Below are 19,042 nucleotides of genomic sequence, written 5' to 3'. Positions count from 1 at the left end.
TCTCCTCCGCTGAAAGCGCTACGGATCTCGTTTCCACGCTCGGCGCCCTACGTCTCTCCGCTCCCATCTTTCCACGAACGCATGACGCACGCTCCGCCTCTTCCTCCCCAATTCTTCGTGTAAATTCTGCGTCCCAACCGCCCGGCAGCACGGCGCCGCTTTCCCGCCCCCTCTACACGTATCAACAGCCGACGCCGGAGGCCTGCCTTCTCAGCCAATCGGTGTCCTAGCGTCTGTAAGTCCTTCCTCGTTATGCAAATTACCCCCGCTTGCTCCGCACTGCCTGCCTTTTTTTAAATAAGGACAGCCCTGGAACGAAAGAGGGCTAGGGTAGAAGGTGCCCCGCCCTTTATGCAAATAAGTGGGCGTGTTCACTCGCGGAGGGCGGTGGGAGGTGGGGGGGCGCTCCCGGGGGCGGCGGTTGCCCGGATGGGCCGTTAGTCGGAGCCTAGCCGCGGAGTGAGCGAGGGAGACGGGAGGAGCCGAACCCGGCGCCATCCGCCGCCATCCGCCCCCGCCCCACCGCCATCCCATCCCGGGGAGCCCCTAGGCACCGGTCCCCGACTCCTGCGCACCCGGCCAGGTGAGTCTAGGCAGGCCGAGGGCTGACGCCCTTTTCCGGCGCGGGAGCGGTAGTGGTAGCGGCGGCGGCGGCGGTGGCGGCGGCGGCGGCGGCTGTCGGGGGGTAGAGAAGCTGCCATTAGCCGCCGCCATTTTGTCCTCCTGCTGCCGGGGCCTGTCCGCCCCTCCCCCTCCGGTGCCCCCACCCCGGGTCTTGCACCCCCCAGCCCCTCTCTCAGGTTTTGTAACATGTCCTTTCCTTTCCTACTCATCTTTCTGGTTTTGTGTGGCGACCCCCGTGCCTGGGTTCGTAATCCCCACCCTCTGCTGCGCTTCTGGCTCCTCACTCCCTTCTGTGGGCTTTCTATCCCGCCGCCGCCGTGGGGTGGGCCGTCTCCGCCGGTTCCCCTCAAGGAAAGTCTCCTTTCCTCCATATTGTCCATTTCCCATCACTCAGCACTCCGGTCACCCCTTTTTGACACCCCTCTTGCGATCAAGTCACTCCCACTCTTTGCTTTTATTTCACATCTTTGCTTTCTGCATTCCTCAATTTCTCCTCCTCTGCTTTTTTCCTTTTTCTCGCTTCCTGTCACCCCTCTTTCTATCCCAACCCCCCTTTTCTCACTGAGTCTCTTACCTGTCTCTTTACTCACTGTGCGCCCTATCCTTTTTCTGTCATTCTTTCTTCCATGTATTTCCTGTACTTTATAGCCTTCCTTTTCCTCTGTAACTTTTATATTCTTTTTTTTTTCAACCGTACGTGCATTTTCATAGGTTCATCTTCTTAAATACCTACACAGTATATTTCATTGTCTCAACTCTGTTTTGCTATGAAGTTCTCTTCTTTTTTATTTTTGGCCTTTACCCTGGTTCGGTCTGGATTTCTTGCTTTCTTCCCACCACTTTTCCTCTACACTGTCTCCTTTCCTCAGCCACCCCCACCCCCAATAAATTAATGCATGGTCACTCTGGAACAGACTGTAGCAGGAAAGCAGGGCCTGATTGAGGAGCAGAGGCTGGAGTATAAGGGAAAGGAGTGACTACATGGAGCCATTCTTAGGCAAATGAAGTTGGTTCTGTTCATCTTGTCTGTAGCCCCATGGTTACAGGGTGCTCTGGGGTTGGCTCCGTGGTGCTTTGTTTTTCTCAGATCTACATAGGTTAAGCCAATACCTGTCAGTATTGCATCTGGAGACCAGATTTTTCTAGGAGCTGCAATCAGGGCAAGTTTAGGAAATGGGGTATTCCAAATATTTGGGGGCTCTGTGGCCTGGGAGTTCGTAAAGTCCCAGTTGTTCCATGGTGATTGCTCTGTCACCAGCCCCCAGTCTGGCTGAGCAAGCTCATAAAATCTTTACAACTCCCAGCATACCTTCTACAAACCTCCCCTGATGGGACTGGAGGCTGCTGGGAATGGAGCCTGGGGCACAGGGCCCTGGGGCATGGTTAGGGAGTTGGTGTCTAATAAATAGAGGATTGAAAGTTCAGTTTTTTGTATGTTGGAGTTATGGTTCTCTCTGTGGTTTTCTGAGTGTCTTACGCTTGCTTGCCCTGATAAATTATAGGGGTGTGAAATGATTTTGGTGGAGAGAAAAGAGATTTATTTGTGGGGATGATGAAGAGGCTGCTGCCCTTCGTAAACTGGCACAAAGGGGGGAATGTTTATACAAGGAAGACACCAGATTTTTATTTGGGTTCCCTTGGTAAGAGGTGTCTGGAAGAAAGAGAAATCATGGCATTTGGGCATGTAGAAGCTGGATATATTGTGGTTACTTAAAGGGACTGGAGAATTTGGACCAGCACAGGAGAGAGAAAACACCAAAAGGCTATATATCTGAGCTGCTAATGAGGATGAAAGGGAACTTCTAGGCTTCTGTTGGAATCTGTGAAGGGGGCAGAGACTGAAGTACTTGGTGTCTGACACACAGGCTCCGGCACGTTTTGGGGGAGGTGCCTGCAGGACCCAACGTACTCAATGAGCTTCCAGCGCAATGTCCGATCGCTCGGGGCCGACTGCCAAGGGGAAGGATGGAAAGAAGTATTCCTCACTCAACCTGTTTGATACGTATAAGGGCAAGTCCTTAGAGATCCAGAAACCCGCTGGTGAGGGCCTTGCAAAGATGCTCCTAATTTCTGGAGTCTAGGCATAAATGAGGCATAGATTTTAGAGCTCTTTGAAGGGAAATAGGATTATAGTAGAGATAATGAAAACCAGGGAAGTTTTGGAGACTTCCCAATCTTACAGGTCCTATAGGGGGTGCTGGGCTCTGGGTGAACACCAGCTATCCTCCTACAAAGGCGTGTCTGTGGTTCCCTATCCTTGGACACGTAAGAATTGGAGGCAAAGAAACGTGGACTTGGAGAAATCTGGGGCCAGCTTGCTCCTCGCAGGCTCAAATTCACCCGTCCCACATTGAATATAATGCTTCTCAGCCTTCCCAGTAGGCATCTTGGAGATTATTGGTGGGAAGGTATGGCTTCCAAGAGAAGTCTGAACTGAGTGGGTAATAAGACATTGAGGATGTGCAGACAGGACATAGGGTGGGAGGCTGTTAGGTTTTTCATGCGAGGCATTTTTGACCCCTTCCACCTTTTCTCTAGTTGCCCCTCGCCATGGCCTGCAGAGTCTTGGGAAAGTTGCCATTGCCCGGCGTATGCCGCCCCCAGCCAACCTTCCAAGCCTGAAAGCCGAGAACAAAGGCAATGACCCCAACGTCTCACTAGTGCCGAAAGACGGGACAGGATGGGCAAGCAAACAGGAGCAGTCCGACCCCAAGAGGTAGACAGAGGCTTGGGATACCTAGAATGATGAGTATTTTAACTTTGAACTTCAGGATGAATTAAGGCTAGGTCTAGACCAGCCACATGAGAACCAGAGAGGTTCTTCTCCACCTTATTCTGGGTCTTCTGTTATATGACTGAGAGACAGTACCTGTAGGTTTCTGTCATAGATGGAAAGATAGCACAAAGAAACAGGAGATAGCCTGTGTAGGGTGACAGGGTTGTGATATTTTGTCTTAGGGTGTATAGGTGGTAGCAGATGGGCCTGGTTTCCGTCCCCACCCTCCATCAGTTGGAGAAGTAGGGGAGACATCTCAGCTATTGGATAACCTTCCCATCCTACCATCCCCTCAGTTCCGATGCCTCAACCGCTCAGCCGCCGGAATCGCAGCCACTGCCGGCTTCACAGACGCCTGCCTCCAACCAGCCGAAACGACCCCCAGCAGCCCCCGAGGTACTTGGAGAAGGGGTGGGGGGAGCTTGTAGCTCCATCACCCACATTGCCATTCATCATCTCCCTTAACTTCCCAGAACACTCCTTCGGTTCCAAGCGGGGTAAAATCCTGGGCACAAGCCAGTGTCACCCATGGAGCACACGGAGATGGTGAGTGTAGGACTATTGGGGAAACTTTATTTAGGTACCGCAGTAGGAAGGAGCCCAGAACCTCAGTGGCATGTTCTTGCTTCTCTTAGGCAAAATCTTAGACACCATGTCTGTCATGGCGCACATGAGCAAGCTTAAGTCTCAGAATCTATGAGGGTGGGGGTGTTCCAGAACGGATCTTATTTCTTGGGGAATCTTTAGGGAGTAGAGTTGAAGGCAGGAACCTGATGACCTGGTACCTGACTTTCCATGGTGGATCCTCAGTGTCTCCTGTTCTGCGCCCCTACCCCAACAGGTGGAAGGGCATCAAGCCTACTGTCACGATTCTCTCGAGAGGAATTTCCGACCCTGCAGGCGGCTGGAGACCAGGACAAGGCTGCCAAGGAAAGGGAGTCTGCCGAACAGTTGTCTGGGCCCGGACCAAGCCTCCGCCCCCAAAGTAAGTGTTCTCCTGTGTGATGCAAACTTATCCTGTATTCCATTACCTGTGGGCCAGGACATTCCCATATTTCATTTCAGAGCCAAGTGCTGGCTTATTCACCTTCCTCTAACCCCTTTCAGCTATGTTCATTTGCTCCTGAATCATCTATCTCTCTGCCTTTCCCAAAATACAGATTCTACAACTTGGAGGGACGGAGGTGGGCGTGGCCCTGATGAGCTGGAGGGCCCGGACTCCAAACTTCATCATGGCCATGACTCCCGGGGGGGGCTGCAGCCTTCGGGCCCACCCCAGTTCCCTCCCTACCGCGGAATGATGCCGCCCTTTGTGAGTTTGGATATCTTGTTTTGGTGTGGTTGTACTAGAAGCTAGGGAATTAAGGAATCAGAACTTGGTCTTTAGAAGAGGGGACAGTTGGGAAGTAGGAGCATGGGCGGTGGTGTGAGGGTGGGGAGGATGGTATCAGGCTTAAGAGTATGGCAGGCATTTTGCCCATTCCTCTGAGCAGCTGCTGTTGGGCTTTTATGCAGATGTATCCCCCATATCTCCCGTTCCCTCCACCCTATGGACCCCAGGGGCCTTACCGATACCCTACTCCTGATGGGCCTAGGTGAGTGATCCAGGTCTGGGTTTGGTTGGGGGCAGGGGAAGCCTTTTGTGGGGAGGAGGGGAGGAAATGGTTTTCTACTTTGAGGACCCAATCTTGTATGTTGTGGTACAATATACCATCTTTATCTTCTCACCCATTTACCTTTTCTGTGCATAGCCGTTTCCCCCGTGTGGCAGGCCCCCGGGGCTCAGGGCCACCAATGCGCCTGGTAGAGCCCGTGGGTCGGCCTTCCATTCTTAAAGAGGATAATCTCAAAGAGTTTGACCAGTTGGACCAGGAAAATGATGATGGTTGGGCAGGTAAGTGGCTTTTAGGGCCAAAAATTTGGGTCTTAAATCGTAAAAAGTCTGTTATGGGGAAATGGGGGTTAGTGTGGGAGAAAAGCATAATATGAAAGGCAGGTGACATACTTGGAGAAAAGCCAAGTCCTAGCAAAGTGCTAAGGGGAGTGAGAATTGGGGTGGTTAGACTCAGAGATGTGGGTCTAGACTTGGGTGGGGACTGCTAAGAAGGGATGGGGATGGCATTGGTAGTGCACCCTATTGTTGTTCCAGACCACTTGCTGTGTCCTAGGAGGAAGATATCTGAGAGTAGAGAGAAAAATGCTTAGGTTACAGCTTTTCATTTTTTCCCTCAGGGGCTCATGAAGAGGTCGACTACACTGAAAAGCTCAAGTTCAGCGATGAGGAAGACGGGCGAGACTCTGATGAGGAGGGAGCTGAGGGCCAGTGAGTTAGGGCCATGTGGATAGTAGAGGGTGCTCAGTTTTTCTTGTGATACACTCTCAGAGAAGCTGAGCTGTAGCTGGTGTTAATTCCACTCTTGATCTGCTCACAGCAAGGATTCCCAATCAGCTGCTGGTGAGGAACGGCCCCCTGAAGCAGATGGCAAAAAGGGCAACTCCCCCGGCAGCGAACCGCCCCCTCCCAAGACGGCTTGGGCAGAGACCACTCGGCCTCCAGAGACAGAGCCGGGGCCTCCTGCCCCAAAGCCTCCCCCACCCCCACCTCACAGGGGCCCCACCGGGAATTGGGGCCCCCCTGGGGACTACCCAGTGAGTGTCTATAATGAGGGTTGAGAGGGTCAGTTATGGGAGATGTCAGTTGAGTTAGCTTAAAGCACTAGTAGCCAAAGAAGGTGGAAGGAGGGCCAAAAGTGGGCTGCCTGCAGTACAGGGGGCTGCAGAGCATCTCTGAAAAGGTTTGGAATGTGGTATTAAAGGAATCTGGGTGAAAAGGAAGAGATACTGGGATGCTACTGAGGAAGAACAAGGAGGCCTGGGGTGTTGGGGTACCTGAAAAAACATGAGGGACAGAAGCAGATGAGGAATGTGAGTTTGATTCTGCCCAGAAAGATCACCAACCCAGAGGTCTGGTGCTGGCATTCCACAGCTAGAGGCAATTGTGATTGGTCTATGAAAGAAGTGATAAGGAACATAAATGACTGATATTTCTGCCCCTGACTGCTCTACCCATTGACAGGATCGTGGGGGCCCTCCCTGCAAGCCCCCTGCACCCGAAGATGAGGATGAGGCATGGCGACAGCGACGGAAGCAGTCGTCATCTGAGATTTCCCTGGCTGTTGAGCGGGCCCGGCGACGGCGGGAGGAAGAGGAACGCCGCATGCAGGAGGAGCGTAGGGCAGCCTGCGCTGAGAAGCTCAAGAGGTTGGATGAGAAGTTTGGGGCACCTGACAAGCGGCTCAAGGCAGAGCCTGCTGCCCCACCTGCAACCCCACCTGCCCCAGCTCCACCACCTGCAGTCCCCAAAGAATCACCCACATCTCCAGCTCCACCGCCAGCACCATCCTCAACACCAGAGAAAGAACCTGAAGAGCCAGCACAAGCCCCTCCTGCCCAGTCTCCTCCCAATCCAGGTGTGGCTCCAGCTCCCACTCTTGTGAGTGGTGGTGGCAGTACCAGTAGCACCAGCAGTGGCAGCTTTGAAGCCAGCGCAGGTATGGAAATGGGGATAGATGCTACTAGATGTTAGGTCCAGATCTTTTTTCTGTTGGGGGTAAGGGGACAGGAGTGGTAAGGATGTGAGAGTAAATGAATGAGAGGGCAGCTGTTCTGGTTTGGGGGACAGTAAACCATGTGTATGCATATCAGAGAAGGAAGGGTCTGTTATCTGAGTTTTAGAACGAGTGGTGACCTAAAACCGCTTTGCATAGGCCTAGAGTAGGACTCATAGTGTCATGTGTTTTCTTTCGGTGGCTTCATAGAAAGTTACTGCCACCACCATTGGCTCCTGAGGGACCCTAAAGTGTCTTCATGGATTTTAACTGGGAAGGGCTTCTGTTTCTCAGTCTTCACAGAAGGAAGAGGTGAATACCTTAAATGTTTGGGATATTTATGGAATGTCTGTTGATAGACTAAACAACAGCAACAACCACCCCCAAAAAAAAAAATGCACTGCCATCGAGTTGATTGGACTCAGAGACCTCTCCTTGGGTTTCTAAGGCAGTGTCTCTATGGAAGTAGATTGCCTAGTCTTCCTTTTGAGGAGTGGCTGGTAGCTTTGAACCACCAGCCTTCTGGTTAGCAGTTAGATGCCTTAGGCACTGTGCCATCAGAGCTCCTTGATAGATTAAGCCATTTTAATTATTTTCTTCAATGTAGTGGAACCACAGTTGCCCTCAAAAGAGGGTCCTGAACCACCAGAAGAGGTTCCTTCTCCAGCTACACCTCCAGCCCCAAAGGTGGAACCCAAGGGTGATGGAGTTGGTCCCACTCGACAGGCCCCCAGCCAAGGTTTGGGCTACCCCAAATATCAGAAGTCATTGCCTCCCCGCTTCCAACGGCAACAGCAGGTAAGGTCTAGTTACTGCCTCCTAAGGGCTTTTTTTTCCTGGCTTCAACAATTGCCAAGTCCATGTTACTTTCTGGGTCCTAAATCTAGCATCTGTATCAATTGACATCTAATCTGGGGCTTTGTCACATTTGTGTGTTGCTTGCTTGTTTGTTTTCTTTTGTTTTGATTTTTCTCTGTCTCTGGGGTCTTTGATTTTTCGCTCATCCTCTCTTTTATTCCAGGAGCAGCTCCTGAAGCAGCAACAGCAGCAACAATGGCAGCAGCACCAACAGGGCTCCGCCCCACCTGCCCCAGTGCCCCCATCACCACCACAGCCTGTGACCATGGGGGCTGTGCCAGCTCCACAGGCTCCACCACCACCCCCCAAGGCCCTGTACCCAAGTGCTCTGGGCCGGCCCCCACCCATGCCCCCAATGAACTTTGATCCTCGTTGGATGATGATTCCTCCCTATGTGGACCCCCGGCTTCTCCAGGGCCGACCCCCTCTGGACTTCTACCCTCCTGGTGTGCATCCTTCTGGTAAGGGACCACATGAGAGGCAGACGAGTCCGTCAGCCCTGTGAAGTGGATTGTGGAGTCTCACTTGGGAGATCAGACCACCACTGAAAAGAGGAGGGTATATGCTTAGCCCTGCTGAGATTGCTGTGTTGGGAGAATGGGCTTACATGGAGGATTAAGCAAAAGTTTTCCATTGATCAGCATTTATTTGGAGGGACTGATTACTTAGGCAAACTGAGTGTATAATTTTTGTGTATGAGAGTAGACAAGACCCAGGCTTATTGGGAACAACAGATAGAGCAGCTGACTTGATGAGAGGATTAGATTGAGGAGATGCTTTTTGGGCTAGAAGACCTGTGAAGATAAGGGATATCAAAATTTGTCTTTTTGTTTTTGTTTCATTTTGTTTTCTCAGGCCTAGTTCCCCGGGAGCGCTCAGACAGTGGGGGCTCAAGCTCAGAGCCGTTTGAACGTCATGCAACCCCCCTTCTCCGGGAACGAGGCACCCCACCAGTGGATCCAAAGTTGGCCTGGGTAGGAGACGTCTTTGCCACTGCACCCACCACTGACCCCCGCCCACTGACATCTCCCCTGCGCCAGGCTACAGATGAGGATGAAAAGGGTATAAGGTGAGTCTAGGTGAGACATGGATGTGTGCCTAGTGACTGGAATCTGAACCTAGGAGAAAGATTACTTTGGATTATTGGTTAGATGGTAGGCATGAACTGGAAAGGCGTGTGTAGGTTATAATGTAAGTTGTAATAAAGGATTCCCACTCATTACCTAGTTAGTCCCAATCTCCTCCTCCCGAGATAACTTACTTTCATTCTTTTCTGTCTCCCTTTTTAGGAGTGAGACCCCTCCAGTACCTCCCCCACCACCTTACCTGGCCAGCTATCCAGGCTTCCCTGAGAATGGAGCCCCTGGGCCCACAATCCCTCGCTTTCCACTGGAGGAGCCAGCTCCACCAGGGCCCCGTCCACTCCCCTGGCCCCCAGGCAATGACGAGGCAACCAAGATACAAGCTCCACCACCCAAGAAGGAATCTCCCAAGGAGGAGACACCACAGTTGACAGGGTCAGAAGCGGGACGAAAGCCCACCCGCGGGGTTGGAGGAGGCCAAGGCCCCCCACCACCACGCAGAGAGAGTCGCACAGAGACCCGTTGGGGCCCTCGCCCAGGCAGCAGTCGCCGGGGAATTCCTCCTGAGGAGCCAGGGGGTCCTCCCCGCCGAGCTGGGCCTATAAAGAAACCCCTACCACCTACAAAAGTTGAAGAGCTGCCTCCTAAGCCCCTTGAACAGGGGGATGAAACCCCTAAAGTCCCCAAGCCAGACCCACTCAAGACGGCCAAGGGGAAGGTGGGGGGCCCCAAGGAGCCCCCACCAAGTGGGAATCTTTCCCCTGCTCCTAGGCTCCGGCGAGACTACTCTTATGAAAGGGTGGGTCCGACCTCTTGCCGGGGTCGGGGCCGGGGGGAATACTTTGCCCGAGGGAGGGGTTTTCGGGGCACCTATGGGGGGCGGGGGCGGGGAGCCCGAAGTCGGGAGTTCCGCAGTTACCGAGAGTTTCGTGGAGACGATGGGCGTGGAGGTGGGGCAGGGGGTGCAAACCACCCCCCTGCTTCCCGAGGCCGTACTGCAAGCGAGACACGAAGCGAGGGTTCAGAGTATGAAGAAATTCCCAAGCGGCGTCGGCAGCGGGGCTCAGAAACAGGCAGTGAGACCCATGAGAGTGACCTGGCCCCCTCAGACAAGGAGGCTCCCCCACCCAAGGAAGGAGTACTCACTCAGGCCCCTCTTGCTCCCCCACCACCAGGAGCCCCCCTCTCACCAGCCCCAGCCCGTTTCTCCACTGCCCGGGGTGGGCGAGTCTTCACTCCCAGAGGGGTGCCATCACGCCGTGGCCGAGGAGGTGGACGGCCCCCACCTCCCGTTTGCCCAGGCTGGAGCCCTCCAACAAAATCCTTGGCCCCCAAAAAGCCTCCTACAGGCCCTTTGCCACCAAACAAGGAGCCTTTGAAAGAGAAGTTGATCCCTGGGCCTCTGTCCCCCATGGCCCGGGGAAGCAGTGGTGGAGGCAGCAACATGAGCATGGGTGTAGAAGATGGCGAGCGGCCCCGGAGGAGGCGGCATGGGAGAGCACAGCAGCAGGACAAACCACCTCGGTTCCGGAGGCTGAAACAGGAACGGGAAAATGCTGCTAGAGGGGCTGAGGGCAAGCCCTCTTCCCTGGCCCTGCCATCCTCTGCTCCAGGGCCTGAGGAGACCTTGGCTACTGTAGCAGTGCCCCCACCGCCTCGCCGGGCAGCTGCCAAGTCTCCTGATTTATCAAACCAGAACTCGGACCAAGCTAATGAGGAATGGGAGACTGCATCAGAGAGCAGTGACTTTGCTAGTGAGCGTCGGGGGGACAAAGAGGCCCCCCCATCAGTGCTGCTGACACCCAAGTCTGTGGGAGCTCCTGTGGGCAGTGGAAGCGGAGCTGGACCAGGCATTTCAACCGTGACCCGGGGAGACCTGAGCCAGAGGGCTAAGGATTTGAGCAAGCGGAGCTTCTCAAGTCAGCGGCCAGGCATGGAACGGCAGAACCGGCGCCCAGGTCCAGGGGGCAAGACTAGCAGCAGTGGAGGAGGTGGCGGAGGCCCTGGGGGTAGGGCCGGCCCTGGACGAGGGGACAAGAGGAGCTGGCCCTCTCCCAAGAACCGAAGGTGGGTGGGAGACAGATTAAGGATTCTTAAGGTTAAAGGGTTGAGGGAAGGGAGGAACATGGAAGGATGATGCAGTTGGGGTACTGGGGTTTGAGGTCCAAGGACAGACAGATGGGCTCATTAGACATTAGGATTTCCATTTTTACATAAAGTAGTTGGAAAGCAATTGTTAATAGCAGGAACATCTGTATGCTGTCTACTTTTTCCCCCACCCTAGACCTGTACAGATAGAAGTCCAAAGAAGGGTTCAGAAACACTTCAATATTAACATAATAGGACAGATTGGAAGGGAGAGGAGGAAGCCTGAGATAATTGACTTGGAGAGGAAGGATGATGATTTAGTGAATATTGGAGCTGGTGCTCTGTTCTCTTCAGCCGGCCTCCAGAGGAGCGGCCCTCGGGGCTTCCTCTGCCTCCCCCGCCCCCCAGCAGTTCTGCTGTCTTCCGCCTGGACCAAGTTATCCACAGCAACCCTGCTGGCATCCAACAGGCTCTGGCCCAGCTCAACAATCGCCAAGGGAATGCAGCTGCACCAGGGGGCCACCCAAGGCCCAAGCCTGGGCCTTCCCAAACCCCTCAGGGTCCTTCTCCTCGGCCTCCACCCCAGTACGACCCCCAGAGGGCCAACAGCAGTGACATTAGTACTGGTAAGCTGAAAGAGGGAATAGTGGGAATGTCTCCCCCTCTGAAGAAGGCCTGGGAGCCCTACCCGTTGGGTGTCTAGTGAACAAAAGGGGAAGGGGTCAGGAGGTGGCACACAGGGTAGGAACACAAGGATAAAAAACAGTGCGAAGCAGCTGCTGACAGTTAATCCCTTTTCCCCAGACCCCCACTTAAAGGAGCCAGGGCCGATAGTGAGGGGAGTAAGCGGGACTCCCCGGGACTCCACTGGGGTTAATCCCTTCCCTACCAAACGGCGGGAACGGCCTCCCAGGAAACCCGAGCTGCTACAGGAGGTGAGGAATAGGGCTTGTGGTGGTTCACCTCTGTCCTGAAGGTACTCTGATTACTTGTCCTCACTTTCCTTTGTATTCCTGTTGTCATGTTTCCACCCTGAGACTTCACTACTAATTTCTGCTTGTTTTTCACATGTCTCTTATTGCCCCACACCTTGCTGTCTGTCCCTAGCTTCCAACATTCCTAAATTCCCACCTAATTTGTGTTTGGTTTTGGCCTTTCTTATCCTTTAGGAACCCTTGCCATCTTCTCATAGCTCTGGATTCTTGAGCCCTAAACCTGAGGGCCCAGGCCCTCGGGGAGAGTCCAGAGATGTAGGCACTGAGGCCCTGACCCCTCACATCTGGAATCGTTTACATACTGGTGAGTGAAATGGAGCAAAACGAATTTAGAGGGATTAGAGCAAGAGGTGAGTTTCAGGACCTGCCTTTCACTTCCTCTATTCTGGTTGGTGCTCCCTTCCTAGCCACTAGCCGGAAGAGTTACCGGCCGAGCTCCATGGAGCCCTGGATAGAGCCCCTGAGCCCCTTTGGGGAAGTGGCTGGCACTGAGGTGAGTGAGGCTGGGAGTATCTAGCTGTGTGGAGTAGTAGCCATACTAAGCCATCTCTTTTGGGTTGAGTCTGGGGCTGTTCTCACACATGGCTGTCTCTCTTCTTTGGTTAGTCTACAGGATGTGGATCGTGCAGGTATTGGGGTGCTTTCTACCCTGTCTTAATACTTGTTCCTCCTCTTTCAGATGAGTCAGTCTGATAGCGGGGTAGACCTGAGTGGGGATTCTCAGGTATCATCAGGTCCTTGCAGCCAGCGAAGTTCCCCTGATGGAGGACTCAAAGGAGCAGCAGAAGGGCCCCCCAAACGGCCTGGAGGCTCCTCACCCTTGAATGCTGTTTCTGGTGAAGGTCCACTTGGCTCTGAATCCTCTGAGCCTCCTAGGAGACGGCCACCTGATCCCCATGATGGGGATAGAAAGGTAAAAAAGATAAAAAACAAAGGGAGTGTTTGCAAGGAATCTTACTTTGATCCATCTTTTTTCTCCCTCTTCCCTCTGCCTGTTTGTTCTGGGGAGCCCCTGATTTTGGCTTCCCCTCCCCTCCCCTAACTCCACTTACTGTGTTTTCAACCCAGGAGCTGCCTAGGGAGCAGCCGCTGCCCCGGGAGCAACCATTGCCCCCTGGCCCCATTGGCACAGAACGATTACAGCGTACAGACCGAGGCCCAGAGCCTGCCCCTCTCTGCCCATCCCATCGACCTGGCCCCACGGTCCAGTTTGGCACCAACGACAAGGTTTGCATAGGCTGAATCTGGGTATCCTGGGTTGAGTGGAGAAAAGAGAAGGGTTGGAGGTATTGGACATAAGACACATGTCTGAATCATGAAACAATCTCTCCTAACTCACGACCACAGGACTCAGACTTGTGCCTAGTGGTAGGAGACAGTTTAAAAGCAGAGAAGGAACTAACGGCTTCAGTCACTGAGGTGAGTAGGAGTGAAAGTTGATGGAAAGGCCTTGGATTCCCATAGAATATTACTGAGAGTGACCTGAGTGCCCTTGATACCCTCTTGACAAGGCTTCTCCTTCCCAGGCCATCCCCATATCCCGAGACTGGGAGCTGCTTCCCAGTGCTTCTGCCTCTGCTGAGCCACAATCCAAAAACCTGGGCTCTGGGCACTGTGGCCCCGAGGCCAGCTCCTCAGGCCAGCGCTTGTACCCTGAGGTCTTCTATGGCAGTCCTGGGCCTCCTGGTTCTCAGGTAGGCCCCACTTCTGAGCCCATGAACTCTTGAACAGTGATCATTTTTTTCGGCACCCCCATTTTCCTCCTTCCTTTGATTCCAGTGGATGGGGTAGGTGAGCTTTTCTTGACTGGAAAAACTGGAGCTCTCCCAGCCCTGCTTTTTCCTTACAGGTCTCTGGGGGAGCCATAGACACCCAGTTACATCCCAACAGTGGGGGCTTCCGCCCTGGGACCCCCTCATTGCACCCTTACAGGTAAGGACTGTGTGCCTGTGGATTTCATAAGGGAGTGGGACTGTGTTTCAGGGGAAAGAGAAGAGGATGACTGTTTGGGTGCCAGAGGCTGTTGGACCAAAGGATTACTCAAACTAAAGAAGGAAATGGCTCTGCCTTCCTGAGTCTTTGTCAGCTGACCCACATTCCCCTCTCACTTTTCTTTGCAGGTCACAGCCCCTATACCTCCCCCCGGGCCCAGCCCCTCCCTCTGCACTGCTGTCTGGGGTAGCTCTCAAGGGCCAGTTTCTGGATTTCTCAGCACTGCAAGCAACAGAACTGGGGAAATTGCCAGCTGGAGGTGTTCTCTACCCTCCACCTTCCTTTCTCTATTCTTCAGCTTTCTGTCCCAGCCCTTTGCCAGACCCACCCTTGCTTCAGGTAAGAGGTGGGCAGGTGCTAGATTTAGGGAGTTAGGGAATGGGGAAGAGTGCTATCAAGAGTTAACATGTTCCTCCCCTTCCTAATAGGTGCGCCAGGATCTGCCATCCCCCTCAGATTTTTATTCTACTACTCTGCAGCCTGGTGGCCAAAATGGCTTTCTCCCCTCAGGGGCCCCTGCTCAGCAGGTACCTTTTGTTTTCCACTTCTCCTTCAAGCCATTTTCTCCTTCTAACCTCTGGCCATTTTTGGTCATTGTTGTTGACACTTGCGTTTTTGGATTTCTCACATTCCTTCCCCTACTCTAACAGACACTCAAATTTCTTGTTACAGATGCTTCTACCCATGGTGGACTCACAGCTGCCTGTGATGAACTTTGGCTCTCTGCCACCAGCGCCACCTCCTGCCCCACCTCCCCTCTCTCTGTTACCTGTGGGCCCTGCTCTGCAGCCCCCAAGCCTGGCTGTGCGGCCCCTACCTGCTCCTGCTACTCGGGTGCTGCCTTCACCCGCCAGGCCCTTCCCCCCTAGCTTGGGGCGAGCAGAGGTAAGGTACAGGCACTGAGGGGTAGGGAACCCAAAGAGTTATGGGTAGAGACTCAGTATCTCAAAACTGCATGGGGTTGTTAGTGGCCATTTAAGGTACCTGTACTGGTCTTTCCCCACCTGGAGTAAAGAAGAGTGAAGAAAATCAAAGACACAAGGACAGGTAGCCAAAGGATTGATGGGCTTTGTGGACCCCAGCCTCCATTAACTGAGACCAAAAAAACTAGATGGTGTCTGGCTGTCACTTCTGATGCTCCAAAAGGGATCACAGTAGGAGGTCTCAGTGGGAGAAAAATGTGAAACAAAACTTAAAATCATCAAGGCCAGGCTTACTGGTCTGTTAGAGACTGATGGAATACCCAAGACTGTGGCCCTTAGACACCCTTCAAGCCGGAGACTGAACTCATTCCCATGGCTCACTTTCAGCCAAAACATGGAAGGCCTATAAGCTGAACAGTGATACCAGGGAGGTATGCATTGATTAGAACAGTCAACCACACAAGATCAAAAGGGCAATATTTGCCCAGGAATAAAGCTCAAAAGCCAAGAAGGGATAGGAAAGAAGAACAAAGGGAAATGGTAATAAATGGAGGAAGTGGCAGGAGTGCTGTTATACTGTGTGGATTGCAGTGAATGTCATGAAACAAAATGTGTATGAATTGTTGAATGGCAAACCAGTTTACTCTGTAAATTGTCACCCAAATCATACAATAAAAAAAAGGGAGAAGCTCATGAATTTTTTTCTTTCAGCTGCACGCAGTGGAATTAAAGCCGTTCCAGGATTATCGAAAATTGAACAGCAACTTTGGGGGACCTGGGTCGTCACGTACTCCCCCAGCTGGAAGGTAAGAGAAGGGAATGGGGGTGCCGATTCTCCATACCCAAGGATTTTTCCTATCCTGGGAACCAGGGGCCAAGTCCTAGGCTTGCCTGAAACATCCTTCCTCCCTTAGGTCCTTCTCTGGCCTCAATTCACGTCTCAAGGCCCCGCCTTCCACCTACAGCGGAGTCTTCCGCACCCAGCGCATTGACCTCTACCAGCAGGTGCGTGGGAAACCCATGGCCCCAGATCTTTCTCCAGGAGCTGTCACTTGACTTCCTGTCCTCTCAGTATGACTTATTTTTGCACATGTTCCTGCCCCCTCCCCTCCTAGGCCTCCACCCCAGATGCCCTGCGCTGGATGCCGAAGCCTTGGGAGCGGACAGGGCCTTCTCCTCGAGAAGGGCCCTCTCGGAGGGCAGAGGAGCCTGGGTCCCGAGGGGACAAAGAACCTGGGTTGCCCCCACCCCGCTGAGGGGGAGTTCCCCTCATCCCCCAAACCCCGGGGCTTGTATATAGATTATAAATATATAAGGGGGAAAGGGGTAGGTGGGGAGGGGTTGTGGGGCTGGGGCCTCGCTTCCCCTCCTCCCCCTTCCCCTGGTCCCCTATCCCTGGGGCTGTTTGTTAAAAAAGAATAATAAAAGGATTAAAAAAAAATTAATTCAAAATGATTTTGGGGATAGGTTAATTTGTTCACATTGTTACATCATAATACAGTGCTAAATGATTTGTCACAAGACTATTAATCCAGTTATCTGTTGTAACAAACTACCTCAAAATTCAAACCACCACATTTTATTGCATCTTAAAGTTGAATGGGTTAGGAATGTGGGCAGAGTCTGACAGCTGGACTAATCCCAATAGGGCTTCATTTGCATATTGCCCTCAGCTAGCTGGGATACCTGGGAGGTGGAGCCCCACTGGACCATCAGCCCTTGGTTCTACATGGCCTAAAGTATTGTCAATCTTCTTAAATATCTGGGCCAATGTCCTAAGAGACCGAAGTGGGAGCTGCAGAACCTATGACCTGACCTTAGAACACCCCTTACCACATTCTGTTGAAATAGCATTGTACTAAAAGAGGAGGAAACTAAATGTCCATTGCTCAAAAGTGGTGGCAAGATTTGTAGCCATGTCCCACTTTGGTCCACAATAACATTATTAAGGAGCTCCACCCCAGAGGCAAGAAAGGGAAGGAATGACAGGGACAAGAAAATGGCAGGATCCAGGTAAGGGAGGGCAGAGGGGTTTTGAGTAGTTACGGAAAACAAACTTGTCTGTCAGTTTGTTATACTGTGGTGGCTTGGGTGTTGCTGTGAGGCTTGAGGCTGTGCCACCAGTGTTTGAAACACCAGGTTTGCACATGGTGCACAGGTTTCAGTGCAGCCTATAGACTGACAGACTAGGAAGAAGGAAGAGCCCAGCCACTTCTCAAAGAATTGGCCATGGAAAACCTTATCAATAGCAGAAAAACCATGTCTAATACATTATTGGGCAACTTTGAATAACCTGGAAACAGTATCCAATACAGTGCAGGAAGACAGATCTCTTAGGTTGGAAAGCACTCAAAATGTGACTGGGGAAGAGCTACCTTAGAGTAGAACCGACCTTGATACAGATAAAAGCTTTCAAGGCCTCCATTTGCTAACATGGCACAACTCAAATTGAGAAACAGCTGCAAACATCCTTTAATAATTGGAACATGGCATGTACGAAGTATGAATCTAGGAAAATTGGAAGTTGTAAAAAATGAAATGGAGTGCATAAAGATTGATATCCTAGACATTAGCTGAAATGGACCGATTTTGGCCAATCTGAATCAGACAACTACATGATGTACTACCCCAGGAATGACTATTTGAAGAGGAATGGTGTGGCACTGATCATCATCGCAAAGGATGTTTCATGATCTGTCCTGAAGTGCAATGCTGTTAAGATAATATCCATACGCCCACAAGGAAGACCAGTTAATAACACTACTATTCAAATATACAGACCAAACAGCAAAGCCAAAGATGAGGAAATTGAAGATTTTTATCAACTTCTACAGTCTGAAATTGACCAAACACACAATCAAAATGCGTTAATTATCACTGGTGACTGGAATGCAAGAGTTGGAAACGAATCACTGGTACTTGGAAAATTTGGCCTTAGTGACAGAAATAACACTGGAGATTGCATGATAGAATTTTGCAAGACCAACAACTTACTCATTGCAAATACCTTTGTTCAACAAAACATAAAACAAACAGCTATATACGTGGACTTCACCAGGTGGAGTAAACGGGAATCAGATTGACTACATCTGTAGCAAGAGGTGATGGAAAAGCTTACTATCTACAGCCAAAACAAGGCCAGGAGCTGATTGTGGAATAGACCATCAACTGCTCATATGCAAGTTCAACTTGAAGACAATTAAGTCCATGAGAGCCCAAATATGACCTTGATTATATATATCCCTCCTGAATTTAGAGACTATCTGTGGATTTGATGCATTGAACACCAATGACCGAAAACCAGAATAATTGTGGGATGACATCAAGAACATCATCTGTCCATGAAGAAAGCAAGAGGTCAGTAAAAAGATGAGAAAAGAAGAAAACACCAAAATGGATGTCAGAAGAGACTGAAACTTGCCCTTGAATGGAGAGTAGCTAAAGCAAATGGACAAAATGACAAGACAAAAGAGCTGAACAGAAGATTTCAAAGAGCAGCTTGAGCAGACAACAACAATCACTATAATGAAATGTGCAGAGACCTAGAGTTCAAAAACCAAAAGGGAAGAACACATTCAGCATGTCTCAAGCTGAAATAATTGAGGAAAAAAATTAAGCCTTGAATTGCAATATTGCAGGATTCTATGAGCAAAATATTGAATGATGCAGGAACCGTCAAAAGAAGATGGAAGGAATACACAAACTCACTGTATCAAAAAGAACTGGTAGATCTTCAGTGGTACTGAAGGAAGAAGTCAAAGCTGCACTGAAGGAATTGGCAAAGAACAAGGCTCCAGGAATTGACAGAATACCCACTGAGATGTTTCAACAAACAGATGCCCGCTGGAGGCACTCACTCAGCTATGTACCCATTCCAAAGAAACGTAATCCCACAGAATGTGGAAATTACCGAACAACGTCATTAGTATCACATGCAAGTAAAATCTTACTGCAGACAATATAAAAACAGTTGCAGTATTGACAGAACTTCCAGAAATGCAAGCTGGATTCAGAAGAAGATGTGGAATGAGGGGTATCATTGCTGATGTCAGATGGATCTTGGCTCAAAGAATACCAGAAAGATGTTTGTGTTTTA

General features: G+C 51.5%; 1 protein-coding gene and 1 non-coding gene across 2 annotated transcripts; both read left to right on the top strand.

Annotated features, from left to right (window-relative positions):
• The first annotated feature begins 2,552 nt into the window (after positions 1 to 2,552).
• Positions 2,553 to 16,202, top strand: PRRC2A (proline rich coiled-coil 2A). The gene is made up of 30 exons (XM_007951367.2): positions 2,553 to 2,664; positions 3,163 to 3,340; positions 3,697 to 3,796; positions 3,874 to 3,946; positions 4,242 to 4,385; positions 4,561 to 4,712; positions 4,916 to 4,995; positions 5,152 to 5,294; positions 5,633 to 5,723; positions 5,833 to 6,049; positions 6,477 to 6,951; positions 7,616 to 7,806; positions 8,030 to 8,327; positions 8,722 to 8,935; positions 9,156 to 11,015; positions 11,391 to 11,662; positions 11,841 to 11,971; positions 12,206 to 12,335; positions 12,439 to 12,524; positions 12,711 to 12,944; positions 13,118 to 13,258; positions 13,379 to 13,450; positions 13,558 to 13,725; positions 13,881 to 13,963; positions 14,152 to 14,362; positions 14,452 to 14,550; positions 14,696 to 14,908; positions 15,658 to 15,752; positions 15,861 to 15,951; positions 16,062 to 16,202. Exons 1-30 carry the CDS (start codon positions 2,553 to 2,555, stop codon positions 16,200 to 16,202), a joined length of 6,495 nt encoding a protein of 2,164 aa, XP_007949558.1.
• LOC122151081 lies at positions 2,847 to 2,977 on the top strand. Its single transcript, XR_006163958.1, has one exon. It is a non-coding gene; the product is annotated as a small nucleolar RNA SNORA38 (small nucleolar RNA).
• Positions 16,203 to 19,042: the final 2,840 nt, after the last annotated feature.

This window comes from Orycteropus afer, unplaced genomic scaffold (genome assembly GCF_000298275.1).
Source record: "Orycteropus afer afer isolate SDZICR_OR568_19922 unplaced genomic scaffold, OryAfe1.0 scaffold00294, whole genome shotgun sequence".
NCBI classification, from domain to species: domain Eukaryota; kingdom Metazoa; phylum Chordata; class Mammalia; order Tubulidentata; family Orycteropodidae; genus Orycteropus; species Orycteropus afer.
This window is presented reverse-complemented; position numbering and strand designations above follow the sequence as displayed.

Excerpts from the sequence above, each read along its gene's own strand:
- PRRC2A (XM_007951367.2), top strand. The coding sequence starts at position 2,553 with ATGTCCGATCGCTCGGGGCCGACTGCCAAGGGGAAGGATGGAAAGAAG. Across the intron at positions 3,341-3,696 it reads GAGCAGTCCGACCCCAAGAG|TTCCGATGCCTCAACCGCTC; the intron begins GTAGACAGAGGC and ends CCATCCCCTCAG. Across the intron at positions 3,797-3,873 it reads GACCCCCAGCAGCCCCCGAG|AACACTCCTTCGGTTCCAAG; the intron begins GTACTTGGAGAA and ends TTAACTTCCCAG.